Below are 22,663 nucleotides of genomic sequence, written 5' to 3' on the forward strand. Positions count from 1 at the left end.
TAAGATGCCAAGCTGTATTAAATTGTCATCAAAAACAGCTAAAAATGCAATTAACAATTGTTAAGTTCAAGTACCCATGATGTCATTATAAAAATGTAAAACATCATACAACATATACATTCCTGCCAAGAATGCAGAGTAAAAGGGAATTATGTTTAATAAATTAAATTTCTTTAGAAAACAGTAAAAAGGATACTTTCCTATCGTGTTGTCATATATCAGGCTTGGCACAAATAAAAACAGCTCAGCTTTTATTTTTAGCCTCATCTGATACATGTATATTACAAAACAACATTACTGTCAACCGTTATTCTCCATTATTGTCACTTTCCCATCAGAGCTTCAATAAATAACTTAAACATGCAAATACATGTACATCAAATATCAAAATTTATAAAAGTTAAACGTTGATTATGATTTTTCCTTCCTTGGTTTTGTGCGCAGTTCTTGTATACCATGTGCATACGCACACTTGTCAGATGATCTCGGACATCCGTCAGGGTGGTGGTCATAAAACCAGCACAGCGTGGTCTTCACATAGTCTGTCTTATCCGTGTAACGACCCTTCATATATCTGCCTTCAAATGGGTTATCAAGAGTGAAATCACGCAGACAAACATGTCCTCCGCTTACTGAAAATACATGCATTAGTAAAGACCAATGCTTGCAGGAAGAAATTTACTATAATAATAAAGGACAAGGGAAGCAATGCATCAATATGGTCAAACTAAACATTGTTGAAAAACTTAATAACAAAACAATTGTTATTTAACTGAACATTGACATCTTTTCCAACAGTTAGTTACTCTGTGAAAAGCAACATTTATTATAATTTATATGTATTGTCTAAGCGTTAATTCCATATAACAGTATATTTCAGGGTCTGTAAATTAATATTAAGCAAGCGCAAAGCTCAAGCCCAATATACATTTACTACCCTGTAGCATTGTGCTGATTCGTTTAAAAGCAATGTAAAACAAGGGTCAAAATTGTCACAAAACTAGGTTTTCAATTTGAAAAAAAAAGTCTGATAAAGGGAGACAATTCAAAATGTGCATTGTTACCCCACTTGTGTAAGATTCAATCTATTTTTACTCGTGGCAATCTTGATTTCAATTTGAAAAAAAAGTCTGATAAAGGGAGACCAACTCAAAATGTTCATTGTTATTGATTGTTCAAAGTTAACCCACTTCTTTCCCATGACACACCGTCCAATGATGGTGAACAAATGTGCCAAATAATTTTAAAATCTCACAATGAATGACATAGTTATGGCCCGGACAAGCTCATTTATGGCCATTTTTTACCTTTGAACTCAAAGTGTGACCTTGACCTTGGACATATCGCATCATTCTTTCCCGTGACACACCGTCTAATGACGGTGAACAAATGTGCCAAATGATTTTAATATCTCACAATGAACGACAAAGTTATGGCCTGGACAAGCTCGTTCCGCCCGCACGCCAGCCAGCCCACCAGCTCGCCCGCCCGCCAACATTCACCAATCTAATGACCATTATTTTCCTTCAGAAAACCTGGTTAAAATGTCTTATCAAGACCCATAATTGCCCTCTATGATCTAAGAACAGGATTAAACTTAGATTGTACTGTATTTGATGACATCATCGTGTTTAAGTTCACCTTGTTTATGTTCGCATTGTTATACAATGTTTGAAAGCATTACTTCATCGACTGAATATAATGAACAATTGTTGACTTATACGGTAAATATGGATACCATGTGACTTGACTTAGCCAAGGAGAAACTAGTATTTTGTATGAGAGAAGATAATATTATGCTAATGTATGTAGTAATTGAACAAACTCCCTACCTTGGAATATATGAGAATGGTTCCTCAGCAGAGTCTGCAGCCCTCCACACTCGTTCTTCAACTGATGCAGAAGCGGCTTGTCAAACAAGTCTGCAACCTGGCCCAGCGTGAGACGACCCCCTTTTCTCCAACCACATTCGACCTTTGAATCTGTCCTCCCTTGTACACAGTTTTCATCCTTTAACAATTTTGCAAATTTAGAGCCATAAACTAAATTGCCTTTAGACTGGTCAGCATTCTTATACGTATTACTGTTCATTTTGGAAACTTTTTCTATACAACTTTCGCCTTTACCACATGTTTTACCCACATCACAGACATTGGGTGAAGTATCACACATAACATTAGCAGTTACAAATGAGTGAGTGATATCACAACCGCTGTTATCACAACCAAGTATTTTATTGAACACCGTCATAACTACAAGCGTCTTGATTTCCTGACTAATGGCCACACAGTTACGTGTGGTTTCCACCTTGCTACGAGGGGTGAAGTCTGCCGTCCATTGTCCTTCAGAATCAGCTGCAGTTTTATCTTGGTCCTGTATCATTGGTTCGTCCTTCTGTTGTGTAACTAAGGTCTGCTTGCAGGACAGGAAGTCTAGCCTGCTGGCGTCCATTTGTTCCTCCTCTAAAGAAGAATAGCTCCGGGACCTTCCAACAAAACACACCTGAAACGACCAAAGTTTGTGTAATTCTTTTGTTATATATTTTAATCATAAACAGGTATAACAACATAAGCATCATTTTAAATATTGCATATAACGTTATCTCTTTGTGTTAAACAGATCAGTTAAGTTTTAAAACATCTTCAAATACATTTTTATTCAACATTAAAGAAAATTGTTGGAAATGACTGTTGTAAATAAGAAATGTAGCCAACTTAAGGCCTATAACTTGGAATTTATGGTATTGGGCGATAAGGTGGATAACTAAATACCGGTAGTCTTTGCTTTTTAAGCATCAACCACGTTTTTAATTTTTTTAACTTTAAAAGTTTCATTACAGTCTGTCTTCAAACTCTTAAGTAAGGTCATGATAAAATAATATTGAGTAAATAAGGGTCACAACTCCATGAATCCTGAGATGTTTTGGATGCTGTAAAATGGCTGATTTATATTGCTAAAAAAATATTTATAAAGTGTTTAAAGATCCCATTAAAACTGCACAATCTAAGGAGATGAAACGATATTGGCCACTGACCAACCAATAGGCACACAGACTGCCTTCCAAAATGTGACAAATAAACCAATCTTGCTATCATCAATAGATGGTAGAGTTCTGAAACATTAACGAAAATGCTTCAAAGAACAAATTCTTAAAACAATTATCGACTTGACTCAAAGAGTTATATACCCTCTTGGTAGATGGAATGCGTAGAATGTCCTCCTCTGTTCTGAAGCCACATGTCTCTCCGATGTCCCTGATGTAGTTTAGATACTGGCGGTACTTGCCACTGGAGTCAACTCCCTTTGAGGAGCTTTTGTCAAAACTGAACCGCGTAATAAAGTCCCAGAAACAACATGGCAGCACAAAGTACTTGCAGTTGTAGGATGACCTTGAAAGTATGCACAGAAATATGTAACACATGATATGACAATAAAACATGACATCCTTTCAGGTTGTAGAAATGCTTATGTATGTTATATACAACATGCTTGTATAAACAAAAAACGATTCATTAAAAAGGATATTTGGTTAGCTTCAAAAACCAGGAGGCTAACATATTGATAACTGAACAAAGATCTAGACACAAATTCAAGCCACCAAGAAGCATGGGAGTTACCTAGAACAAAAAGGTTATTTGGTAATGGGAATAAAAATCAGACCTTAAAAACTGCATTTAAACGTCAATGTCAGATAACTCAGGGCCTATAACTCATGGCCAGTTTCTGAGACTAGCTTATAAACTTTATTAAAACAAACATTTGTATGAATTTTAGTAAGGATTGGGTGACAAATGTTAAAACATGTTCTCCAGGCCAACATATTTTCCGACCCTTATTAGTAAACCAATAATGCCATCTTTTTTGGAGGCATAATAACAGAATAACATCAAAAACTCACACATGGAATTCGTTTTTGTTTAAACATGAAAACACAGTCAGTGTTTATAACATAAATACTTGTCTACAAGAAATAACATTACAATGATAATACCTCGCAGCCATGACGGGTATCCAAGGTGTGAGCTCATCACTATGGTTACCTATCAACCAATCAACATCTGGGAATACACACTCATTGGAGGGAGTTATGCTTGCTTCCTGTTGACAGAACAGTAGATGATTATGGTTTTAGTATCACTCATAACCTTTCATTTGTTATGTGAAATGAAATCAATTGAGAAATAGCTTGGTTGTTAACTTTCAAAATATAATCTTTCTGAAATACCCCAAGTAGAAAGTGCAATTCTTTCAAATGGTTTTATAAGGTCTATTTCCAATATGGTCCAGTTATCTATACACCATTAGTGTATTAAATCCCTAGAAAGGCAATCTGCCGATAGGTTATTTTAAGTAACATAAATACTCAAAATCAACGAATATTTCTTATAATTCTTCGTAAAATAAAGTTGAGCCATTAAAAATCAGTTTTCCTTATGTGGAATGGTAATATATATTTAACGACATACAAAATGCTCATTTTTATTTTTTTGTGGCACAATATATTCTATTTTAATTTCCTGCAACGATATCTATTGATATGACACACAAACACTAACGTGGTAAATGAACATGTGTTGAATATATTGTCCAACAAAAAACAAAAAAGAGCCTTTTGTATCTTGTTGAATCTGTGTTATCAGACCACATTTAGCATTGACTTTTGACATTTTTGCCATTGCTATATGGAACATTGATTTTTCATATATTAACTTTATTTCTCAAAATATTCTATGAAATAGTCGTTGATTTTGAGTGTTAATGGGGTTTTAACCATGTTATCAAATAACAATGTCAAATTGAGTACCACTACCAGTACTTAGTTTCACAATAGGACTAATCATATCTCATGATTGTTTGCATTTAAAATATATCTGTAACATAATTATATCATAGAACATCAAATTTACGAACGCAAATATAGACAGTTCATTTTCTCAAACATCAATCGCATAATGGTAAATATGAATGATAAAGGAACATGTACACATATTTGTTCAGAGTTCAGATTGCAAAAAAAACTGTTTGTAAAGCCCTGTGGGTAGCAGGGTTGGGGATTACCACACAAGAAAGGATAACTTGCCCTGAGATCTGTGCCTGGCCCATACAAATCCCAGATGTTTCTCCTGCGTAAATCTATCCCATAGCCCGGGTGCTGGAAAATAATGAAAGATAATGACCCGGCTTTGCTGTTACCTATTTTCAGGCAAACTGGCCAAATGAAGGAAAAGCCGATTACAGTATGAATCCTTTACAAAATTTGGAGCATTAAAGTAATAATGGGCATTTGAAGGTTAAACATTGTTTTCACATCTTCACTAAATTTAAATACATTTAATCTGTAAACTGAATTGTTGGTTACATTGAATTGACACAAGAAGGAAGCATATATAATGCATAACTGCGTGTGTTTTTGTGCTTTTTCAAAAGCATGCTTTAGGTATAGATGTATAATATTCTTTAACACTTGGTAATATGCTTACTTTGTAGTAAAAACAATGATGCATTGAAAAGAAACATAAAAAAACGTGAAACATATCTAGTCAATGCAGTTGTATTAAAAAATCATTTCATTTGATGATGCCAAATTGAATATCATCAATATAAACAGCATGTGATGCAAGGCAACAACCAACACAAGCCAAAGAACAAAGAATTGATTGTTCAAGCAAAAAACCTTGTCTTACCCCTTCAGAGTTAAGTATATGTACCAGAAGACCATTGCCGCAGCCAAGGTCAACAAACCTCTGTTTCCTAGGCAACCCCGACCTCTCTGTTTCCCCTCTCCACAGACACTGACCAGTAAGAAATACGTGAAACAAGTGTGATTACAAACAAAAACATTTGTGAACAAGACATAAAGAAACAAGGGACAAAATTGTCACAAAACCAGGTTTTCATTGTGAAAAAAAAATCTGATAAAGGGAGAAAACTCAAACTGAACTTTTGAAATGAACAAACAAAATTAACCCCCTTTGTAAGTTTGTTTTTTAAAAAAATCTATTTTTAGTCGTGGCGACCTTGACATTGGAGATATTGACGTGATTCTTTCATGTTACACACCGTCCCATGATGGTGAACAAATGTGCCAAATGATTTTAAAATCTCACAATGAATGACATAGTTATGGCCAGGACAAGCTCATTTATGGCCATTTTTGACCTTTGAACTCAAAGTGTGACCTTGACCTTGGAGATATCGACGTAATTATTTCGCGCGACACACCGTCCAATGATGGTGAACAAATGTGCCAAATGATTTTAAAATCTGACTATGAACGACATAGTTATGGCCCGGACAAGCTTGTTCCGCCCGCCCGCCAGCCAGCCCGCCAGCCCGCCAGCCAGCCAGCCAGCCAGCCAGCCAGCCCGCCCGCATTCGCCAATCTAATAACCAGTTTTTTCCTTCGGAAAACCTGGTTAAAAAGTGTTTCCTATCCCGTTTGGTATGCATACCATAGTTATATTTACTACTATGATTAAACTGGATTTATTACAGTTTTAACAATCTAACAACTAAACATTTGTTGTAATTATTTTGTATCAGTATTGAGTTGAACAATTCCTTTTTTTCAATAATTCCTTATCTCCACTTTAAAGATGAAATTGAGCCTCGCTCTGTGAAAAGTGGGTTTAATGCATGTGCGTGTTGTCCCAGAATGGCATGTGCAGTCCACACAGACAAATCAGGGACAACACCTCCCGCTTTTATGATATTGTTCATTTAAAGAGTCTCTTCTTAGCATAAAATCCAGTTAAGGAGGAAAGCGTCATCCCTGATTAGCCTGTGACGACTATAAAGGCTCATCTGGGACGACACTGTACGCAGATTCATTTGACCCCTTATCACAGAGCAACGATCAATTATAATGGAACCAAAAGTATTAGTATTTTACCAACTCATTAGTGATATGTAAAATCCCTGATTGTGTTAAGTTATAATGTAAGTAAATGTAGCCCAATCCCCAGTCAATGTAAACAGATCTATTTCAGGTTACCAGTAGATAAGTTGCTATGGCAACATCTTCATACACAAATTTCTCTGGATTTGTTGTCTCAGGCCATATCTGTAAACGACAAAAGAGGTTTTGTAGCAATCATACAAATTACCATTGAGTTACTAAGAGCTATTCTATAACATGATATAATATCAATAACATGATATAAAAGTTCAACAATGAACAAAACTTATTAAAAATTAGTAACTTGTTATAAAATTATCAAATTAAACTCGAGCTCAGGGAATTTGTTTTATATTAAAAACACTTATTAAATGTTGTGCTAAGCATACTGTGGGAATTCTGGAAAATTAAACATTGTCTTTTTCTGAAATAGTAAAATCAAAACTTTAAAGTGTTTATACGCTTAAATGAAATAGCTTAAGAATTTATTATCTCACTACTGCAGAAAAACACCATACATGTGCATCACAATAAATACTGACATCATTTTATTGTGTGTCATGACATGTTCTTGAGTGTGTTTTCTCTCGTAAATACCAGCAGTCAAATTCAAACAGAAAATAAGATGAAACTCTTATTCTCGTTTGCTACGGCTTTCAAAATAGAATTGAGTATCAAATAACTGACTGAATATATGCGGCTATTGACATAGTGAGCATTCTGTACAATTATTGCAAAGTTTACAGAATACTTCATAAGCTTACAATAACCTTTCAAGGGTACTACATTAATTGTTTCAAAACATACCTTTGCAAAATAAAGACCATATGTCTTCTTCAGTTCGCTGTAGAGCCTGTTGTATTCCTCTATGTTCAACAGACACAATGAGGTCACCTATCACAAATATAAACAAACATTTGGTACATATTGAACTCATCTAGGTTCTACTGAGGTTTATAGTGTATATATGAGCCTTGCTCTGTGAAAAGGGGGTTTAATGCATCTGCGTTAAGTGTTGTCCAAGATTAGCATGTGCAGTCCACACAGGATATTCTAGGACAACACTTTTGCACAAACAATATTTTCACTAAAAAGAGACTTCATTTAAACGAAAAATACCATGAAAGGGGAAAAGTGTTGTCCTTTATTAGTCTGTGCCGACTGCAAAGACTAATCTGAGATGACACTTAAAGCACATGCATTAAACCCTGAGATGACACTTAAAGCGCATGCGTTAAACTCTGAGATGACACTTAAAGCACATGCGTTAAACTCTGAGATGACACTTAAAGTGCATGCATTAAACCCTGAGATGACACTTAAAGTGCATGCATTAAACTCTGAGATGACACTTAAAGTGCATGCATTAAACCCTGAGATGACACTTAAAGCACATGCATTAAACCCTGAGATGACACTTAAAGCACATGCATTAAACCCTGAGATGACACTTAAAGTGCATGCATTAAACCCTGAGATGACACTTAAAGCACATGCATTAAACCCTGAAATGACACTTAAAGCGCATGCGTTAAACTCTGAGATGACACTTAAAGGGCATGCATTAAACTCTGAGATGACACTTAAAGTGCATGCATTAAACCCTGAGATGACACTTAAAGCGCATGCGTTAAACTCTGAGATGACACTTAAAGAGCATGCATTAAACCCTGAGATGACACTTAAAGCGCATGCGTTAAACTCTGAGATGACACTTAAAGGGCATGCATTAAACTCTGAGATGACACTTAAAGTGCATGCATTAAACCCTGAGATGACACTTAAAGGGCATGCATTAAACTCTGAGATGACACTTAAAGCACATGCATTAAACTCTGAGATGACACTTAAAGCACATGCGTTAAACCCTGAGATGACACTTAAAGCGCATGGGTTAAACTCTGAGATGACACTTAAAGCGCATGGGTTAAACTCTGAGATGACACTTAAAGCGCATGCGTTAAACCCTGAGATGACACTTAAAGAGCATGCATTAAACCCTGAGATGACACTTAAAGAGCATGCATTAAACCCTGAGATGACACTTAAAGAGCATGCATTAAACCCTGAGATGACACTTAAAGAGCATGCATTAAACCCTGAGATGACACTTAAAGCACATGCATTAAACCCTGAGATGACACTTAAAGCGCATGCATTAAACCCTGAGATGACACTTAAAGCACATGCATTAAACCCTGAGATGACACTTAAAGTGCATGCATTAAACCCTGAGATGACACTTAAAGCACATGCATTAAACCCTGAGATGACACTAAAAGCGCATGCATTAAAACCTGAGATGACACTTAAAGCACATGCATTAAACCCTGAGATGACACTTAAAGCACATGCATTAAACTCTGAGATGACACTTAAAGCGCATGCGTTAAACTCTGAGATGACACTTAAAGCGCATGCGTTAAACCCTGAGATGACACTTAAAGCACATGCATTAAACTCTGAGATGACACTTAAAGCGCATGCGTTAAACTCTGAGATGACACTTAAAGGGCATGCATTAAACCCTAAGAAGACACTTAAAGCACATGCATTAAACCCTGAGATGACACTTAAAGCACATGCATTAAACTCTGAGAAGACATTTAAAGCGCATGCATTAAACTCTGAGATGACACTTAAAGCGCATGCATTAAACCCTGAGATGACACTTAAAGCACATGCATTAAACTCTGAGATGACACTTAAAGCGCATGCGTTAAACTCTGAGATGACACTTAAAGCACATGCATTAAACCCTGAGATGACACTTAAAGCACATGCATTAAACTCTGAGATGACACTTAAAGCACATGCGTTAAACTCTGAGATGACACTTAAAGCACATGCATTAAACCCTGAGATGACACTTAAAGCACATGCATTAAACCCTGAGATGACACTTAAAGCACATGCATTATACCCTGAGATGACACTTAAAGCGCATGCATTAAACCCTGAGATGACACTTAAAGTGCATGCATTAAACCCTGAGATGAGACTTAAAACGCATGCATTAAACCCTGAGATGACACTTAAAGCGCATGCATTTAACCCTGATTTCTCAGAGCAATGTTTAGATAGTTGTCAATTTTATAACTTTTGGTTTAAACACTATTTATTTAGTTTATAGAAAGTACATATATGCAATACAACACAACATACATACTATTTTCGAACAATATACAAGGCAGGAAGAAATTGCAGTATTGCTTAACATAAATGCAGTGGGATACAATTTGAAAGAATTGAGAAAAAAGCTTGAAGCTTATGCAATGTCTTATTACAAACGTATAACAATATTAATATAAATAACCACATAATGGTTATTCTGGTAATTCAATGACTGTTATCAAGATGAATTGCCATGATTTGATGTTCATGTAGGCAGGGTTCTCATTTGTCAAAAGGGTGTACTGTATCACCCCTGGACAAAATCCTCTCCCCCAAACTACATTATCTCACTTTCACAGTATTTCCCCAGTACTGTTTTTTGTTATCTTAAACCAGCGTCTTACTGGAAATGTATTTTATAATATATTTTGTTTCCATTCATTGTCAATATATTAAAGCATACTTCAATTTTAACGTATAATCTATTTTATTACATATATCATATATTTCATCAATTTATGTTATTTCGCAATGTATTTACATACATATATTTGTTTCAATTCATCCTCAACTTATTAAAGCATATTTCAGTATCACCTTTAAATATATTTCATAAAATACACAAAATATTTCATCAGTATATTTCATTTTAATGTGTCTTGTTTGCCATTCTGAACCATTGATTATTCAGTCTGAGAGTGATAATGTCCTCATTGTTCCAGGTAAGAGACAATGTCCGGGTGCATATTGTCTTTGGGACAAATGTTCAACATTTGCCAAAAGGGCACTTAAGTGTGCCCTGTCATATTATCTCTGTTGCATATTTTCATTATATTTCATGTGTAGCATATACATAGATATTTCATGTTAATATATATTTTACTGTGCAAATTAAGTAAAATTTATTAAAAGCTCAATACAATTCAAGGTTAAATAAAACGCTCAGATAAATAAAAGGCTACATGGGTGTCAAACAAGGTCAGACATTGATAGGCAGGATGCTGTCTTCTGCTGTTTAGACCTAGCTAAAGTACTGGCTGTTTATATTCATTGTTGATCATTTTTTATATGCGTTACTTACCTGCGTGCGCAGTGAGGGCTGCTCACTCCACCTTGCAATCTTCTGGAGAAGCTGATTTTGAATCCAGGTCACAGAGAGCTTTCTTTTTGAATCCAATGTGCAGTCATTGGTGCTTGCATACAGAGTTAGGCTGAAATGAATGTCATCAACTTATGACAGATGATAAAGTAAAGATGCTATAAAAAGAGAATAGAAACAAACATTATTCCTATGTTAGCATTTTACCAGTAGCCAATATAGTCAATGGCTACTGAAATCGATGATTGGCTAATTACTTCTCAAATTGGCTACTAAACTTTATGCAAATTATTTATATACAAGAGCTGTGTTTGTGAAACACAATGCCCCCAACTGCGCAGCTTTGAAGCCATATATTTGACCTTTGACCTTGATGGATGACCTTGACCTTTACTTTTCACCACTCAAAATGTGCAGCTCCACGAGATACACATGCATGCCAAATATCAAGTTGCTATTTTCAATATTGCAAAAGTTATGACCAAGGATAAAGTTTTGGGACGGACACACAGACACACACATACAATGACAGACAGGCCAAAAACAATATACCCCCGATCATTCGATCCGAGGGCATAAAAAGGTAGATTATCATACTTTCTTAGCTAGTATTTTAAATAACATGCATTTGGCTACTTATGAAGATATTTTAGCACCATTCTAAATTATTCTTAGAAACTAAACTGGCTCTGCATTTGCGTGTGCATGTACTGGTTGTATTCTGTAGACATCAAATGATAATGCTAATATTTTTAATGGGCTACTTTAATGTGTCATTTTCTCACAATTTGACAGGAATATTAATTCAAAATGATATGATCTTGACAAATTTGAAAACTATTAAAGATTGATTAATTACTTTGCATAACACAATTAACTATGTTTTATTTAATACTGTTATTTGTATTTTTAAAAATTTTAGTAGGATATTTTACTCAAGGACCAGTGATAACCTGCCTGTAAAATTCATGTTATACCCACCATGGTTTTGGATTGGCTGCATATTTAAAACTGTAGGCAACATCATGATATTCACCTGATCCTTGCTTCCTCAGTGGTATAAATGTACATTGGCATGTTTTCCTGTCTAAAACAAAATTTCAAAGTACTAATAAGCTATTCTGAGGAGTTGACGCATAAATAAAACACACAATAGATTGCAATACAACTTATAGGTCAAAACTTAAACAAGTGGTCATAATTCAACAAATGGTCAGTTATTTTAATTTTCAATAAAAATTATATTTTTTACATGTAGTGACCATATAATGCGACATATGAACTAATAGCTGCTTTTATTAAATGACAAACTGAAACCAATATGTATATTTTAAAAACAACTTCAAGTGAATGAAAAATATACACTTCTTCTATGAGGCAAGTCACAACTAATACTCTTGAAAATCAATTGGATTAAATAAAAATAAAAATTAATTGAAAGATGAAAAAATGGACTATACCTGTAAAAATACAAAGCACAGTTAATGAAGTTGAGTTCTCTTGTTGAGACATATAGACATGCAAAATAATGTTTATAAAGTTTCAAGTAAATACCTATGATAGAATCAAAATCATTAAGATTGAAAAAAATGCTATATAACAGCAGCCTGACATCTCAGGATTCAATAACATGCAAATAAATATTATCATGTTATAATATTTACCAATTATAATTAACTCGGCAATATTCTCATGTTTTTCTGGTTGTTTTTGTAACATCTGTCGCACTATCACCAAGAAGGCATCATTAGGGATGGCATCTATACAGTCTCTAATATCCTCCACAGCCTCATGCTCGTGTCTGTCATTTGCCCCAATAAATGGAAATGAACCATCTTCTTGAGGTTTGTCCATAAGGCTTTCATTTTTATTGTTAAAAAACGTTTCAAAATCGCACACAAGATCAAGATCAGAAAATGTTCTTTTTACCAACAGCCAATCTGGGAAGGCATTCAGAACAGTTACTACGGTAACCAGTTCAAACTTAGATCCACAGAGCCTTCTGTTAACAACGTGTGGCTTGTTTATCCAAATTGCAACTGCACTAAGAAAACCACTTTCGCTTCCTACGCAATTCTCAGAACAAACAGGTTGAAGCAGAGATGTAATAGCAGACAACATCCTGTCAAGATCATCTGAAGAACAGAAAATGTCAATCATTTCTGTTGATTAAGCAATTAATGAAAAATAAAAATAAAAATGCTAAAACTTTTACTTGATATGTCTCTGCCACAGATAACGCCATGACATATGTTCGGACTGAGCAGCTAAACTTTGCTGGAATTTGAACTTTGATCTTTCAGCGATTTTTTTTTGTCCAATTGGGAAAAGTACCTGTACCGGTCCAATTGGGAACAAGAGTGCCAAACTGTCACAAGATACTCCTCTTTGAAGGTTTTGGACAACTTGATAACTTTACCATGACACATATTTGAACTTGACCTACATATCATCTCTACACAACTTCTGACCAAATTTGGTGAAGATCAGATGAAAACTACTTCAATTAGAGAGCAGACACCATGCTAAATGCTTGAAATGCACTAAGTGACCTCGTGATCTAGTTTTTGACCCGACATGACCCATATTTGAACTTGACTTAGATATTGTCTAGACACAACTTCTGATCAAATTTGGTGAAGATTGGATGAAAACTACTTCAATTAGAGAGCAGACACCATGCTAAATGCTTGAAATGCACTAAGTGACCCTGTGACCTAGTTTTTGACCCTGCATGACCCATATTCGAACTTGACCTATATATTGTCTTGATACAACTTCTGACCAAGTATGGTGATTATCAGATGAAAACTACTTCTATTACAGAGAGGACACCATGCTAAATGCTTGAAATGCACTAAGTGACCCGTGACCTAGTTTTTGACCCGGCATGACCCATATTCGAACTTGACCTAGATATTGTTCAGATACAACTTCTGACCAAGTTTGGTGAAGATCAGATAAAAACTACTTCAATTAGAGAGCGGAAATTATGCTAAATGCTTGAAATTCACTAAGTGACCTTATGACCTAGTTTTTTAACCGGCATACCCCCGGTAACCCATATTTGAACTTGACGACCTAGATATTTTCTAGATAAAACTTCTGACCAAGTTTGTTGAAGATTGGATGAAAACTATTTGAATACGAGAGCGAAAACTGCTGTGGACGCTGCCCGCCAACCCGCCTGCCTGCCCGCCGCCAAGGTGAAACTAGAATACGTCCCTTTTTTTTTAAACGGGCGTATAAAAATTGAGTCATGAAAACCTGAAAATTGGGAAAAGTCAAGTCGTGAAAACCTCATATTGGGAAATTGATGTATTTGATTTTATGCTCCCAAATACTTTAAAATTGATAAATTAGTGTTTTAAAGCTGTCAATATTATATTTACCTAGGTTCAAGCCATAGGGCTGCATAGGGAAACTAACTAAATGTTGCATTTTCCACACACACACACACACAATTTTTTTATTTATTTTTTTACCTGAAATTGGGAATTTTTTGGACTGCAATTGGGAATTTTTTTGTTTTTTCGTAATTGGGAAAGTGCCGTTTACCGGTACTTTATCAAGAAGGAAAAAAAATTGCTGTCGTGACAATAGACTTCCATGTTTGAGATAGGTACACAGGTAGGGATTAAGCTTCAGCTGAATGGCACTGGGTGCCACTTTATGCACCATCCTTTTCAAATATGTCCCACCCTTTTCATTTGTCAATTTTCATGTGAATGCATACAAACCAGACCTGTTTTTACTGGCTTTTGGTTATTTTATAGAGTAACATACTGTATTACACAATATTTAAATCAAATTATTTTAAATAAAGGACATGCCTGATTATATCATGGACAATTGAATATATGACTTAAGTGTAAAATTTAATTCATGAAAAAGATCACCCTACCCCTATTTACGTTCCTCTGGCATTTTTTAGTCTTGCTAAATCTCTAGGAACAGATGATGTATTCAGTGGGTCCTCATACACAGACCCATAGTGATATATTTAAATAATATTTTGTTACATAATGATAGGAAATTAGGTCAAATATTTGGGTTTACTTTATGTAAGAGATATTGAAAATTTAATCAATAGCGAGTATACATGACAGTCACAAAGTGAGAGATTAAATATTTCGATATGGTGTATGTTTAACAACAAAAGGGGGTCGACACTGTTAACATAAGGATTTGAGCGGTGGTGTGTGTTTGCCTTGGGCACACAAAGTTGCATTGATCATACAAGGCGTGCACCGTCTATCCAGTCCCATGATGCAATTCAACCAACCGGCAATAAGCGCGCATAGAATCGACAAATCAAATATGTTATAGAAATTTTATGTTTATGTGTAGTTCGATAGAACGAGATGTTTGGTGTGGAAACAACGGTTAGACAGCGTTTCGACTTGGAGGAGTACGGATCGAGAAAGATACGATCATGTAGCTATCAGACTGTTTTTGTATAACTGAAAATATTAAGTATTAAACATTAAATTGGACTAGAAACTGATATATGGTGTTGTTGAATATTTCATCCCACATTATGCAGAGAAATTAACATTAATAGAAAGGGACGGACTTGTCCGATGCGCGATACAGCAAAATGGTAGTTAATGCAAATCCCGTCATCATGACAATATGCGCATGACGAGAAATCAAATGATAGGCTACATACTAGTAATTTAAGAGAAATGAACGTTATAAGTAACTGTGTGCACGGACTCTAGATTACACGGATAAGAAACGGGACCGTTACGCCAAATATCTTGTTGTGTCTAAGTCACGTGACCGTGTCGTAACTATCGATCTTTTATCGAAGCACCGATGTTATACATTTGATGTACCCACTCACGTATTTTGTTAAATTATAGTTTCATTTCTAGGCCGATTTTGACAAATTATATATCATTAGAAAGCTTACGTAACTTAGTTTTCAGATATATAAATATATATTAAGTTTTTCTTTTGATTTCAGCAGCCCGGCGAGTTATAACTTTAACTTTTGCAAATATCATACCGTTTTGGAGTTTTAGAATCTAGATTTACGGTTGACATGTTCGTACTTTATACCGATTTGTAGCGTTTATATTTGGAGTTCAGTTTTAAAAATAACATCTTGCTTAGGAGAATAGAATTCTGTATATGATAGAAAAAAAAATGGTTTAAAAATGAAAGCAAGTAAGGAATGAAGGCGGAAATAAGTAGCGCACGGTCCTAACGAACTGAACTGATGGCGATTATGCTTTTGTTTAGATACCGGCCATTGAATTTCCTTTGCCATGATTATTATATTTGTTTATGGAATATATTGAAATATTTTGTTCTTGAGACATATCAATAAAGCTAAGTATTAATGAAGCTTAATAAATTAACGATTTCAGCTCTTGATTATAACACAGAAAGGGTGTTAATTTTATGATGAAACAGCGTATATAGCGGACCCTCTTGATATTTTTTGGCTTTGCATACTTCAAATATAATGGGTGTCAAAACATTCATCGTTTGTTGTTTATTATCAAAAAGGTCATTATGTAAAATTATATGAAAGGTTATTAACCATAAATTATCAATTAATTAAAATTATTTAAAGATTCTTGAAAATCACGGCCAACTGTCTATGCATGTATATTGAAATATCTTTATAAGTTATCAGAGTTATAAATATATAGAATTCTAAATTATAACTCTGTATTATTTGTATTTTTCGGAAAGATTATTTAACCCCGTTGTGGTCAAATGAGAATGCTGTTTTTAATCATGTTGTTCCGTACACTACCATACACTCTTTATAGGACTACGAAATGACGGAGTTTTTTACCTGTACCCGCTAAATACGTTAAATGTTAAATATTAGATTTTTTTAATGTTTAAAATGTACATGTATAGGTATTAAGCACTTATAATTATTATGATTGGGCTGGCTGACATCTATACAGTATTTAGTTTATGGCAATCTGTATGGGCAGATGACTATAAATGTTTTCAATACGCTACATATCTTATAAATGCAAAATTGAGTATTTGGCGTTACGTTACTCCAATAAATGACCACTAATACCACGAGAAGACATTGAGGTATCATAAAAAGTGTAAACTGACCAGACATTGCCACCTGTGGTTAGGGACCAATATACAAGTATAGGTCCCTGCTGTGGCGTATGACACCATAGTGTTATTTAGTATTGGTCTGCACAGTATCTGATCATAACGAGATAATTGGTTTGTGCTGAAGACAGGATCTATCAATAAACAAGATTATTGAGATATCTTTTATTGAACACCGCGATAAAAATGCTCAAACCACGGACTCTAGATTACACGGATAAGAAACATGGCAATATTCTCAGAATCATCACTGCTATATGTGTAATCACCTAACAATTCGTCTAAAAATAATTTATATATTTGAGTTGAAGACGATGTACTGTTGTATAAGTCTGAATAAACTATCTGTCTGCCTGTCTAAATCTAAGCCGTCATCGTCCCAGTACAAAAAATCTGATTTTGACTAGTTGGATTTAGTATTGGTCGGCACAGTATCTGATCATAACGAGATAATTGGTTTGTGCTGAACACAGGGGCAATAAAACCACAGATCTATCAATAAACAAGATTATTGAGATATCTTTTATTGAACACCGCGATAAAAATGCTCAAACCACGGACTCTAGATTACACGGATAACAAACATGGCAACATTCTCAGAATCATCACTGCTATATGTGTAATCACCTAACAATTCGTCTAAAAATAATTTATATATTTGAGTTGAAGACGATGTACTGTTGTATAAGTCTGAATAAACTATCTGTCTGCCTGTCTAAATCTAAGCCGTCATCGTCCCAGTGAAAAAAATCTGATTTTGACTAGTTGGACATGATGCCCTGATGTCAAAATACGAAATGACCCGCGTAACACCGACCGTGATTTTCAAGAATCTTTAATAAATTGATAATTTAAGATAAATAACATTTCAAATAATTATACATAATTACCTCGTTGATAATAAACAGCAAATGATGAATGTTTTTGACACCCATTTATTTCAAGTATGCATGCAAAGCCGAATAATATCGAGAGGGTCCGCTATATACGCTGTTTCATCATAAATTTTACACCCTTTCTGTGTTATAAACAAGAGCTGAAATCGTTAATTTATTAAGATTCATTTATAATAAGCTTTATTGATATGTTCCGTGAACAAAATACTACAATATATTCCATAAAAATGTAATAATATGGCAAAGGAAATTCAATGGCCGGTTTTTAAACAAAAGCATAATCGCCAAGACCGTAGCATCAGTTCAGTGCGTTAGGAACGCGCGCTACTTTTTTCCGCCTTCATTCCTTAATTAATTTCGTTTTTTAAACAATTTTTTCTCCTATCGTATACAGAATTCTATTCTCCTAAGCAAGATGTAATTTTTAAAACTAAACTCCAAATATAAACGCTACAAATTGGTATTAAGTACGAACATGTCAACCGTAAATCTAGATTCTAAAACTCCAAAACGGTATGATATTTGCAAAAGTTAAAGTTATAACTCGCCGGGCTGTCGAAATCAGAAGAGAAACTTAATATATATTTGTATATCTGTTTACTACGTAACGTAAGCTTTCTAATGATATATAATTTGTCAAAATCGGCCGAGAAATGAAACTATAATTTAACAAAAGACGAGAGTGGGTACATCAAAATGTATAACATCGGCGCTTCGCTGTACGCTAATTGTAAAAAATCGATAGCCACAACACGTTAAAATGCGTGGTGGTAAAACATAAAATGTGTATTTCTTGTGTTTAACTCGCTATAAATCCATTAATAACAACGGGAATATACTAAAAGTTATATTTTTTTGAAAGAGGAATTAATAAGCAACTAGATAACGTATAAACCAATTAAATTGGATGAATAGTTTTTGCATAAGATTGAATTTACTACACTAAGGGTCAAATACCCGATTCATCTCCTATCAATTATCAATATACACTCCGTTCTGTGTGTCAACCATGAATGATGAACGATTATGTGACAATTTTACAATGATTAATTAGTAAATTAAGTAACACAAGATACAGTATGACACGTGCGTACTGTCAGACACTTAGAATTCATAATAACTCAAACTTTGTTGTGCCCAATAATATGTCCTTTATTATAAAAGTATCCGAAATAGTATTATCCGAAAACATATTCGTTATGGCATGTGTGAACAAAGCTATTTTGAACATTAAACAACGAATCCGATTATGAATTTCTGTTAAAAACAATTGAAGATATATATTTCGTCAAATAGTCATCCCTTTAGTTTCACATGAGAGTAAAAAAAAAACTAAATTACCAGTAATTTCGTCACCACTGGCCATGGGCGCCGCCATCTTTTTTGACTGGTTTGCTTAAAGCATTGGTTATTCAGCGTCATTTTAAAACAACACAACAACACCGTCAGCGCGGAAACCCAAACACTAGAAAGCAACTGTCAACAATGTGTTACACACCTTGTGGGTGTTTATTAGAATTTGTGCCATATATTTTGCTGGTTACAGTGCCGTTCCTAGGATCATTTAGCGGGACCGAACTTGTTTTGCGACTGTCATTGTTGCTACTTGGATTTATAATTTCTGGAGAGCTTATATCAAAGCACTTGGTAAACTGTCAACAGTTTGTTTTAAATATGTTTGGGCCTTGCTCTGTAAAAAGAGGGTTTCATGCATCATGTGCGTAAAGTGTTGTCCCAGATTAGCATGTGCAGACTGCACAGGCTAATCTGGGAGAACAATTTACGCACATGCATTAAACACCCTTTTCACAAAGCAAAGCCTATTTTAATTAAGTTGTTACTATAGTATTACTATACATTATGTGAATATGAGAACATTAATTTGTAGTTCGTTTTAAAGCCTTTCATGCCCGGTCTTTAGCATGTGATATGAAATCAGAAATTAAATTGGATCATTATGTGAAACCTCATTTATATTTTGCTCCTTTAAATCATGAAATCTATTCTATTCCATGAGATCATAACTACACAGTGTTTTTTCACCATTTTGGGAATGAGAACAGGTACCTTTGGATTTGGAAAATTTACCGCGTTTGGACTAAAATTGGGAAATTAGTGTTGTTGTTGTTTTGCTAAACAATGCTTCAAAATTGAGAATGCAAGTGTTTTCAGTATTATATTTACTAAGGTTGAACTTATATTGTTGGTAGAACTGTTAACAAGATATTGAGATCTAAAAAAAATAATAATTTAAACCTTCCATTGGGAATTTTTTTCCTCCCATTTGGGAAAAATGTATACTTTTTATCTATATCTAGGTCAAGTTTGAATATGGGTCATGCTGGGTCAAAAACTAGGTCACAGGGTCACTGAGTGCATTTCAAGCATTTAGCATGGTGTCCTCTCTACAAGTCCCTTATATGTCCAAAGCTAGATTATGGAGCCCAGATCTATGCATGTGCAAAGCCAAACGCCCTAAAAATGGTTGATGCCATTCAACACAAGGCCCTAAGGATAGCTCTGAGAGCCCTAAACTGTACACCGGGTGCACTGCTTGAGGAGGAGGCTGGTGTGCTGCCTCTTGACTTGCGTAGAAAACAACAGTCCCTTAACTTCTGGGCCAGGGCTAAGCCTCGGCATGGTTCAAACCCCGTTAACAAACTTGTCGGGACTGGCACCTTCATCAAGGGGAAATACTTAAGCGTAATCATGTCGCCCTACCTTTTGGTGCGAGTATTAGGACCCTGGTTGAGGATGCCGGCCTCGACAAGGTACCTGTAGCAGACCTGAGGCCCTCCAAGACCCCCCCCTGGACGCTTGGACCCATTGATGTTTACCTTTCACTCTCTAATAAAATAACGAAAACTGACTTGCCACAACTCATCAAGTCAGAAGCTCTCTCTCTTATAGATAATATGTATGCTGAGCATCTAAAAATCTACACTGACGGCTCCAAATGCCCTAACTCTGGTTTGGTAGCCAACTCTTTTGTAATTACTTCAAAAACATTAGTAAAACGCACAGGCTCAGCAACAATCTCTCTATTTTTACAGCAGAACTTTTGGCAATTAAATACTCTGTGCTGGATATTGGTCAATAAACCTACTAAAACTGCTATTTTATCAGACTCAATGTCATCTCTTGAGTCTATAAAAAACAGAAATAGCAGATCTAGGCCTGATATTTTAGCTAGCATTTTGGAACTTCATCAACAGTGCCTAGATAAATCTTTAAAGGTCACATTAGTATGGTGTCCAGCACATGTCAACATCAGTCGGAATGAGCAGGCCGACAGGGGGGCCAAGGAGGGCCTCTTGAGGGGGGCCGTAGATGCTGGGAAACCCCTGGCACCTACTGAGATCTACTCCCTGACAAAGAAATTTGTAATGGGTGAGTGGAATCTCCGGACCGACAATTTGTCTTCCCGACAACATACTTTTACCAGACCCGCGATAACCCTCAGGCGTCCTGACAGATACTCAGCAAGCATTGTGCTTGACAGAGCCATCACGCGCCTGAGGATGGGAACCACCCTATTACCCGGTGGCGCGGGAAAGTATGTCCTCGGTATAGACCCCGCATGTCCTAGGTGCCAGGAACCCCTCACTGCGCCCCACATGCTGCTGCACTGTCCTAACCATAAGGCGCAGAGGGACCACCTCGAAGCTGCAATGCACTCCCATGGACTAGTTTTAAACCTTTCCAACGTGCTAGACCCCAAGGGAGCAGCTAGGGGCCCGGTCTTCTCTGCCCTCGCCAAATACCTTCTGGATTGTCAGATAACTGACAAAATCTAGGTCATTGGGGGAGGGAGAGCAGCCAACACCCACCCAATTATCCAGTCTTGTGACTGTTTTCCTTTAAACTGTGTAATCTTTGCGCAAAACTGACGCAATCTAGTAATTGTGTTGGATTTGTGTCTCTTTTACACGACCTTTATTTTAGCTTTTAATGGGTTCATTGTTCTACCCCGCCCTTTCTAAATCAGGCCATTGGTATTGACCTGGTCTACTTTATTTTAAAACAATTTTTATGAGAGTATGACGTTTGTCCACCATAAACGTTATTCAGTTTCTTAATATATACATATTTTATGGCAGTTTTTATTTAAAAGAAAGGACGTGGCTGACCAGTAACCTGAGTATGTTGGCTGCATTGCACCCCTCCCTTTCCCTCTCCTTCAAACTCGAAGAGCCATGCCAGACATCATTGCCCTTGCAATACCATTTTATCCCTTAAGGGTATTTTCAATTTATGTGATTATTGTAGCTCTCCCTATAAGCGGTATATTAACAATCATAACAAATAAAGTACTGTTGTACAATTTATATCTTAATCTTGAGAAACTTACTAATTTTGTATAGTAAGTATATAAGGTGTTCTTGTACCTTTTCTTTTAACTTGCATCATCCCCTATATATTAATCTCTATAGTATGGATGCTAGCTTTTTGTGGGTTATTCCCTGCATTGTTGTATGAGTTGGTCCTTACCAATCCCACATTTTACCATAATATTTCAATATATTAAACATTAGAGTGTATTATCTCTTTCTT

General features: G+C 35.5%; 2 protein-coding genes and 1 long non-coding RNA gene across 4 annotated transcripts in view; 2 read left to right on the plus strand and 1 right to left on the minus strand.

Moving 5' to 3' along the window:
• On the minus strand, positions 1–19,588 carry LOC127852235 (probable tRNA (uracil-O(2)-)-methyltransferase). Of its 2 annotated transcripts, none has more exons than XM_052386126.1 (12): positions 19,451–19,588; positions 12,776–13,246; positions 12,093–12,198; positions 11,094–11,223; positions 7,706–7,792; positions 6,995–7,063; positions 5,685–5,792; positions 5,081–5,152; positions 3,992–4,098; positions 3,188–3,389; positions 1,833–2,502; positions 1–632 (listed from the first exon to the last, which is right to left on the minus strand). In XM_052386126.1, exons 1-12 carry the CDS (start codon positions 19,485–19,487, stop codon positions 412–414), a joined length of 2,280 nt encoding a protein of 759 aa, XP_052242086.1. In that variant the 5' UTR covers positions 19,488–19,588; the 3' UTR covers positions 1–411. The 2 variants fall into 2 exon arrangements, with proteins under 2 accessions (XP_052242086.1, XP_052242095.1); XM_052386135.1 differs by lacking the exon at positions 19,451–19,588 and adding an exon at positions 15,016–15,108.
• On the plus strand, positions 2,422–5,861 carry LOC127852287 (uncharacterized). Its single transcript, XR_008036162.1, has 3 exons — positions 2,422–2,516; positions 5,204–5,290; positions 5,609–5,861. It is a non-coding gene; the product is annotated as an uncharacterized LOC127852287 (long non-coding RNA).
• The window catches only part of LOC127852282 (uncharacterized), a 17,201-nt gene continuing 14,066 nt past the window's right edge, over positions 19,529–22,663 (plus strand). Inside the window, exon 1 of the mRNA XM_052386184.1 lies at positions 19,529–19,756. Coding sequence (XP_052242144.1) covers positions 19,595–19,756 — 162 coding nt within the window. The 5' untranslated portion in view covers positions 19,529–19,594. The remainder of the gene's footprint in view (positions 19,757–22,663) is intronic.

The sequence above is a fragment of the Dreissena polymorpha genome, chromosome 1, assembly GCF_020536995.1.
Source record: "Dreissena polymorpha isolate Duluth1 chromosome 1, UMN_Dpol_1.0, whole genome shotgun sequence".
Classification (NCBI taxonomy): Eukaryota; Metazoa; Mollusca; class Bivalvia; order Myida; family Dreissenidae; genus Dreissena; species Dreissena polymorpha.

Coding starts and splice junctions, on each gene's coding strand:
- LOC127852235 (XM_052386126.1), bottom strand. CDS start 19,487: ATGGCGGCGCCCATGGCCAGTGGTGACGAAATTACTG. Junction 2,503..3,187: donor GCATTCCATCTACCAAGAGG/GTATATAACTCT, acceptor TGGTCGTTTCAG/GTGTGTTTTGTTGGAAGGTC. Junction 633..1,832: donor CCATTCTCATATATTCCAAG/GTAGGGAGTTTG, acceptor ATGTATTTTCAG/TAAGCGGAGGACATGTTTGT.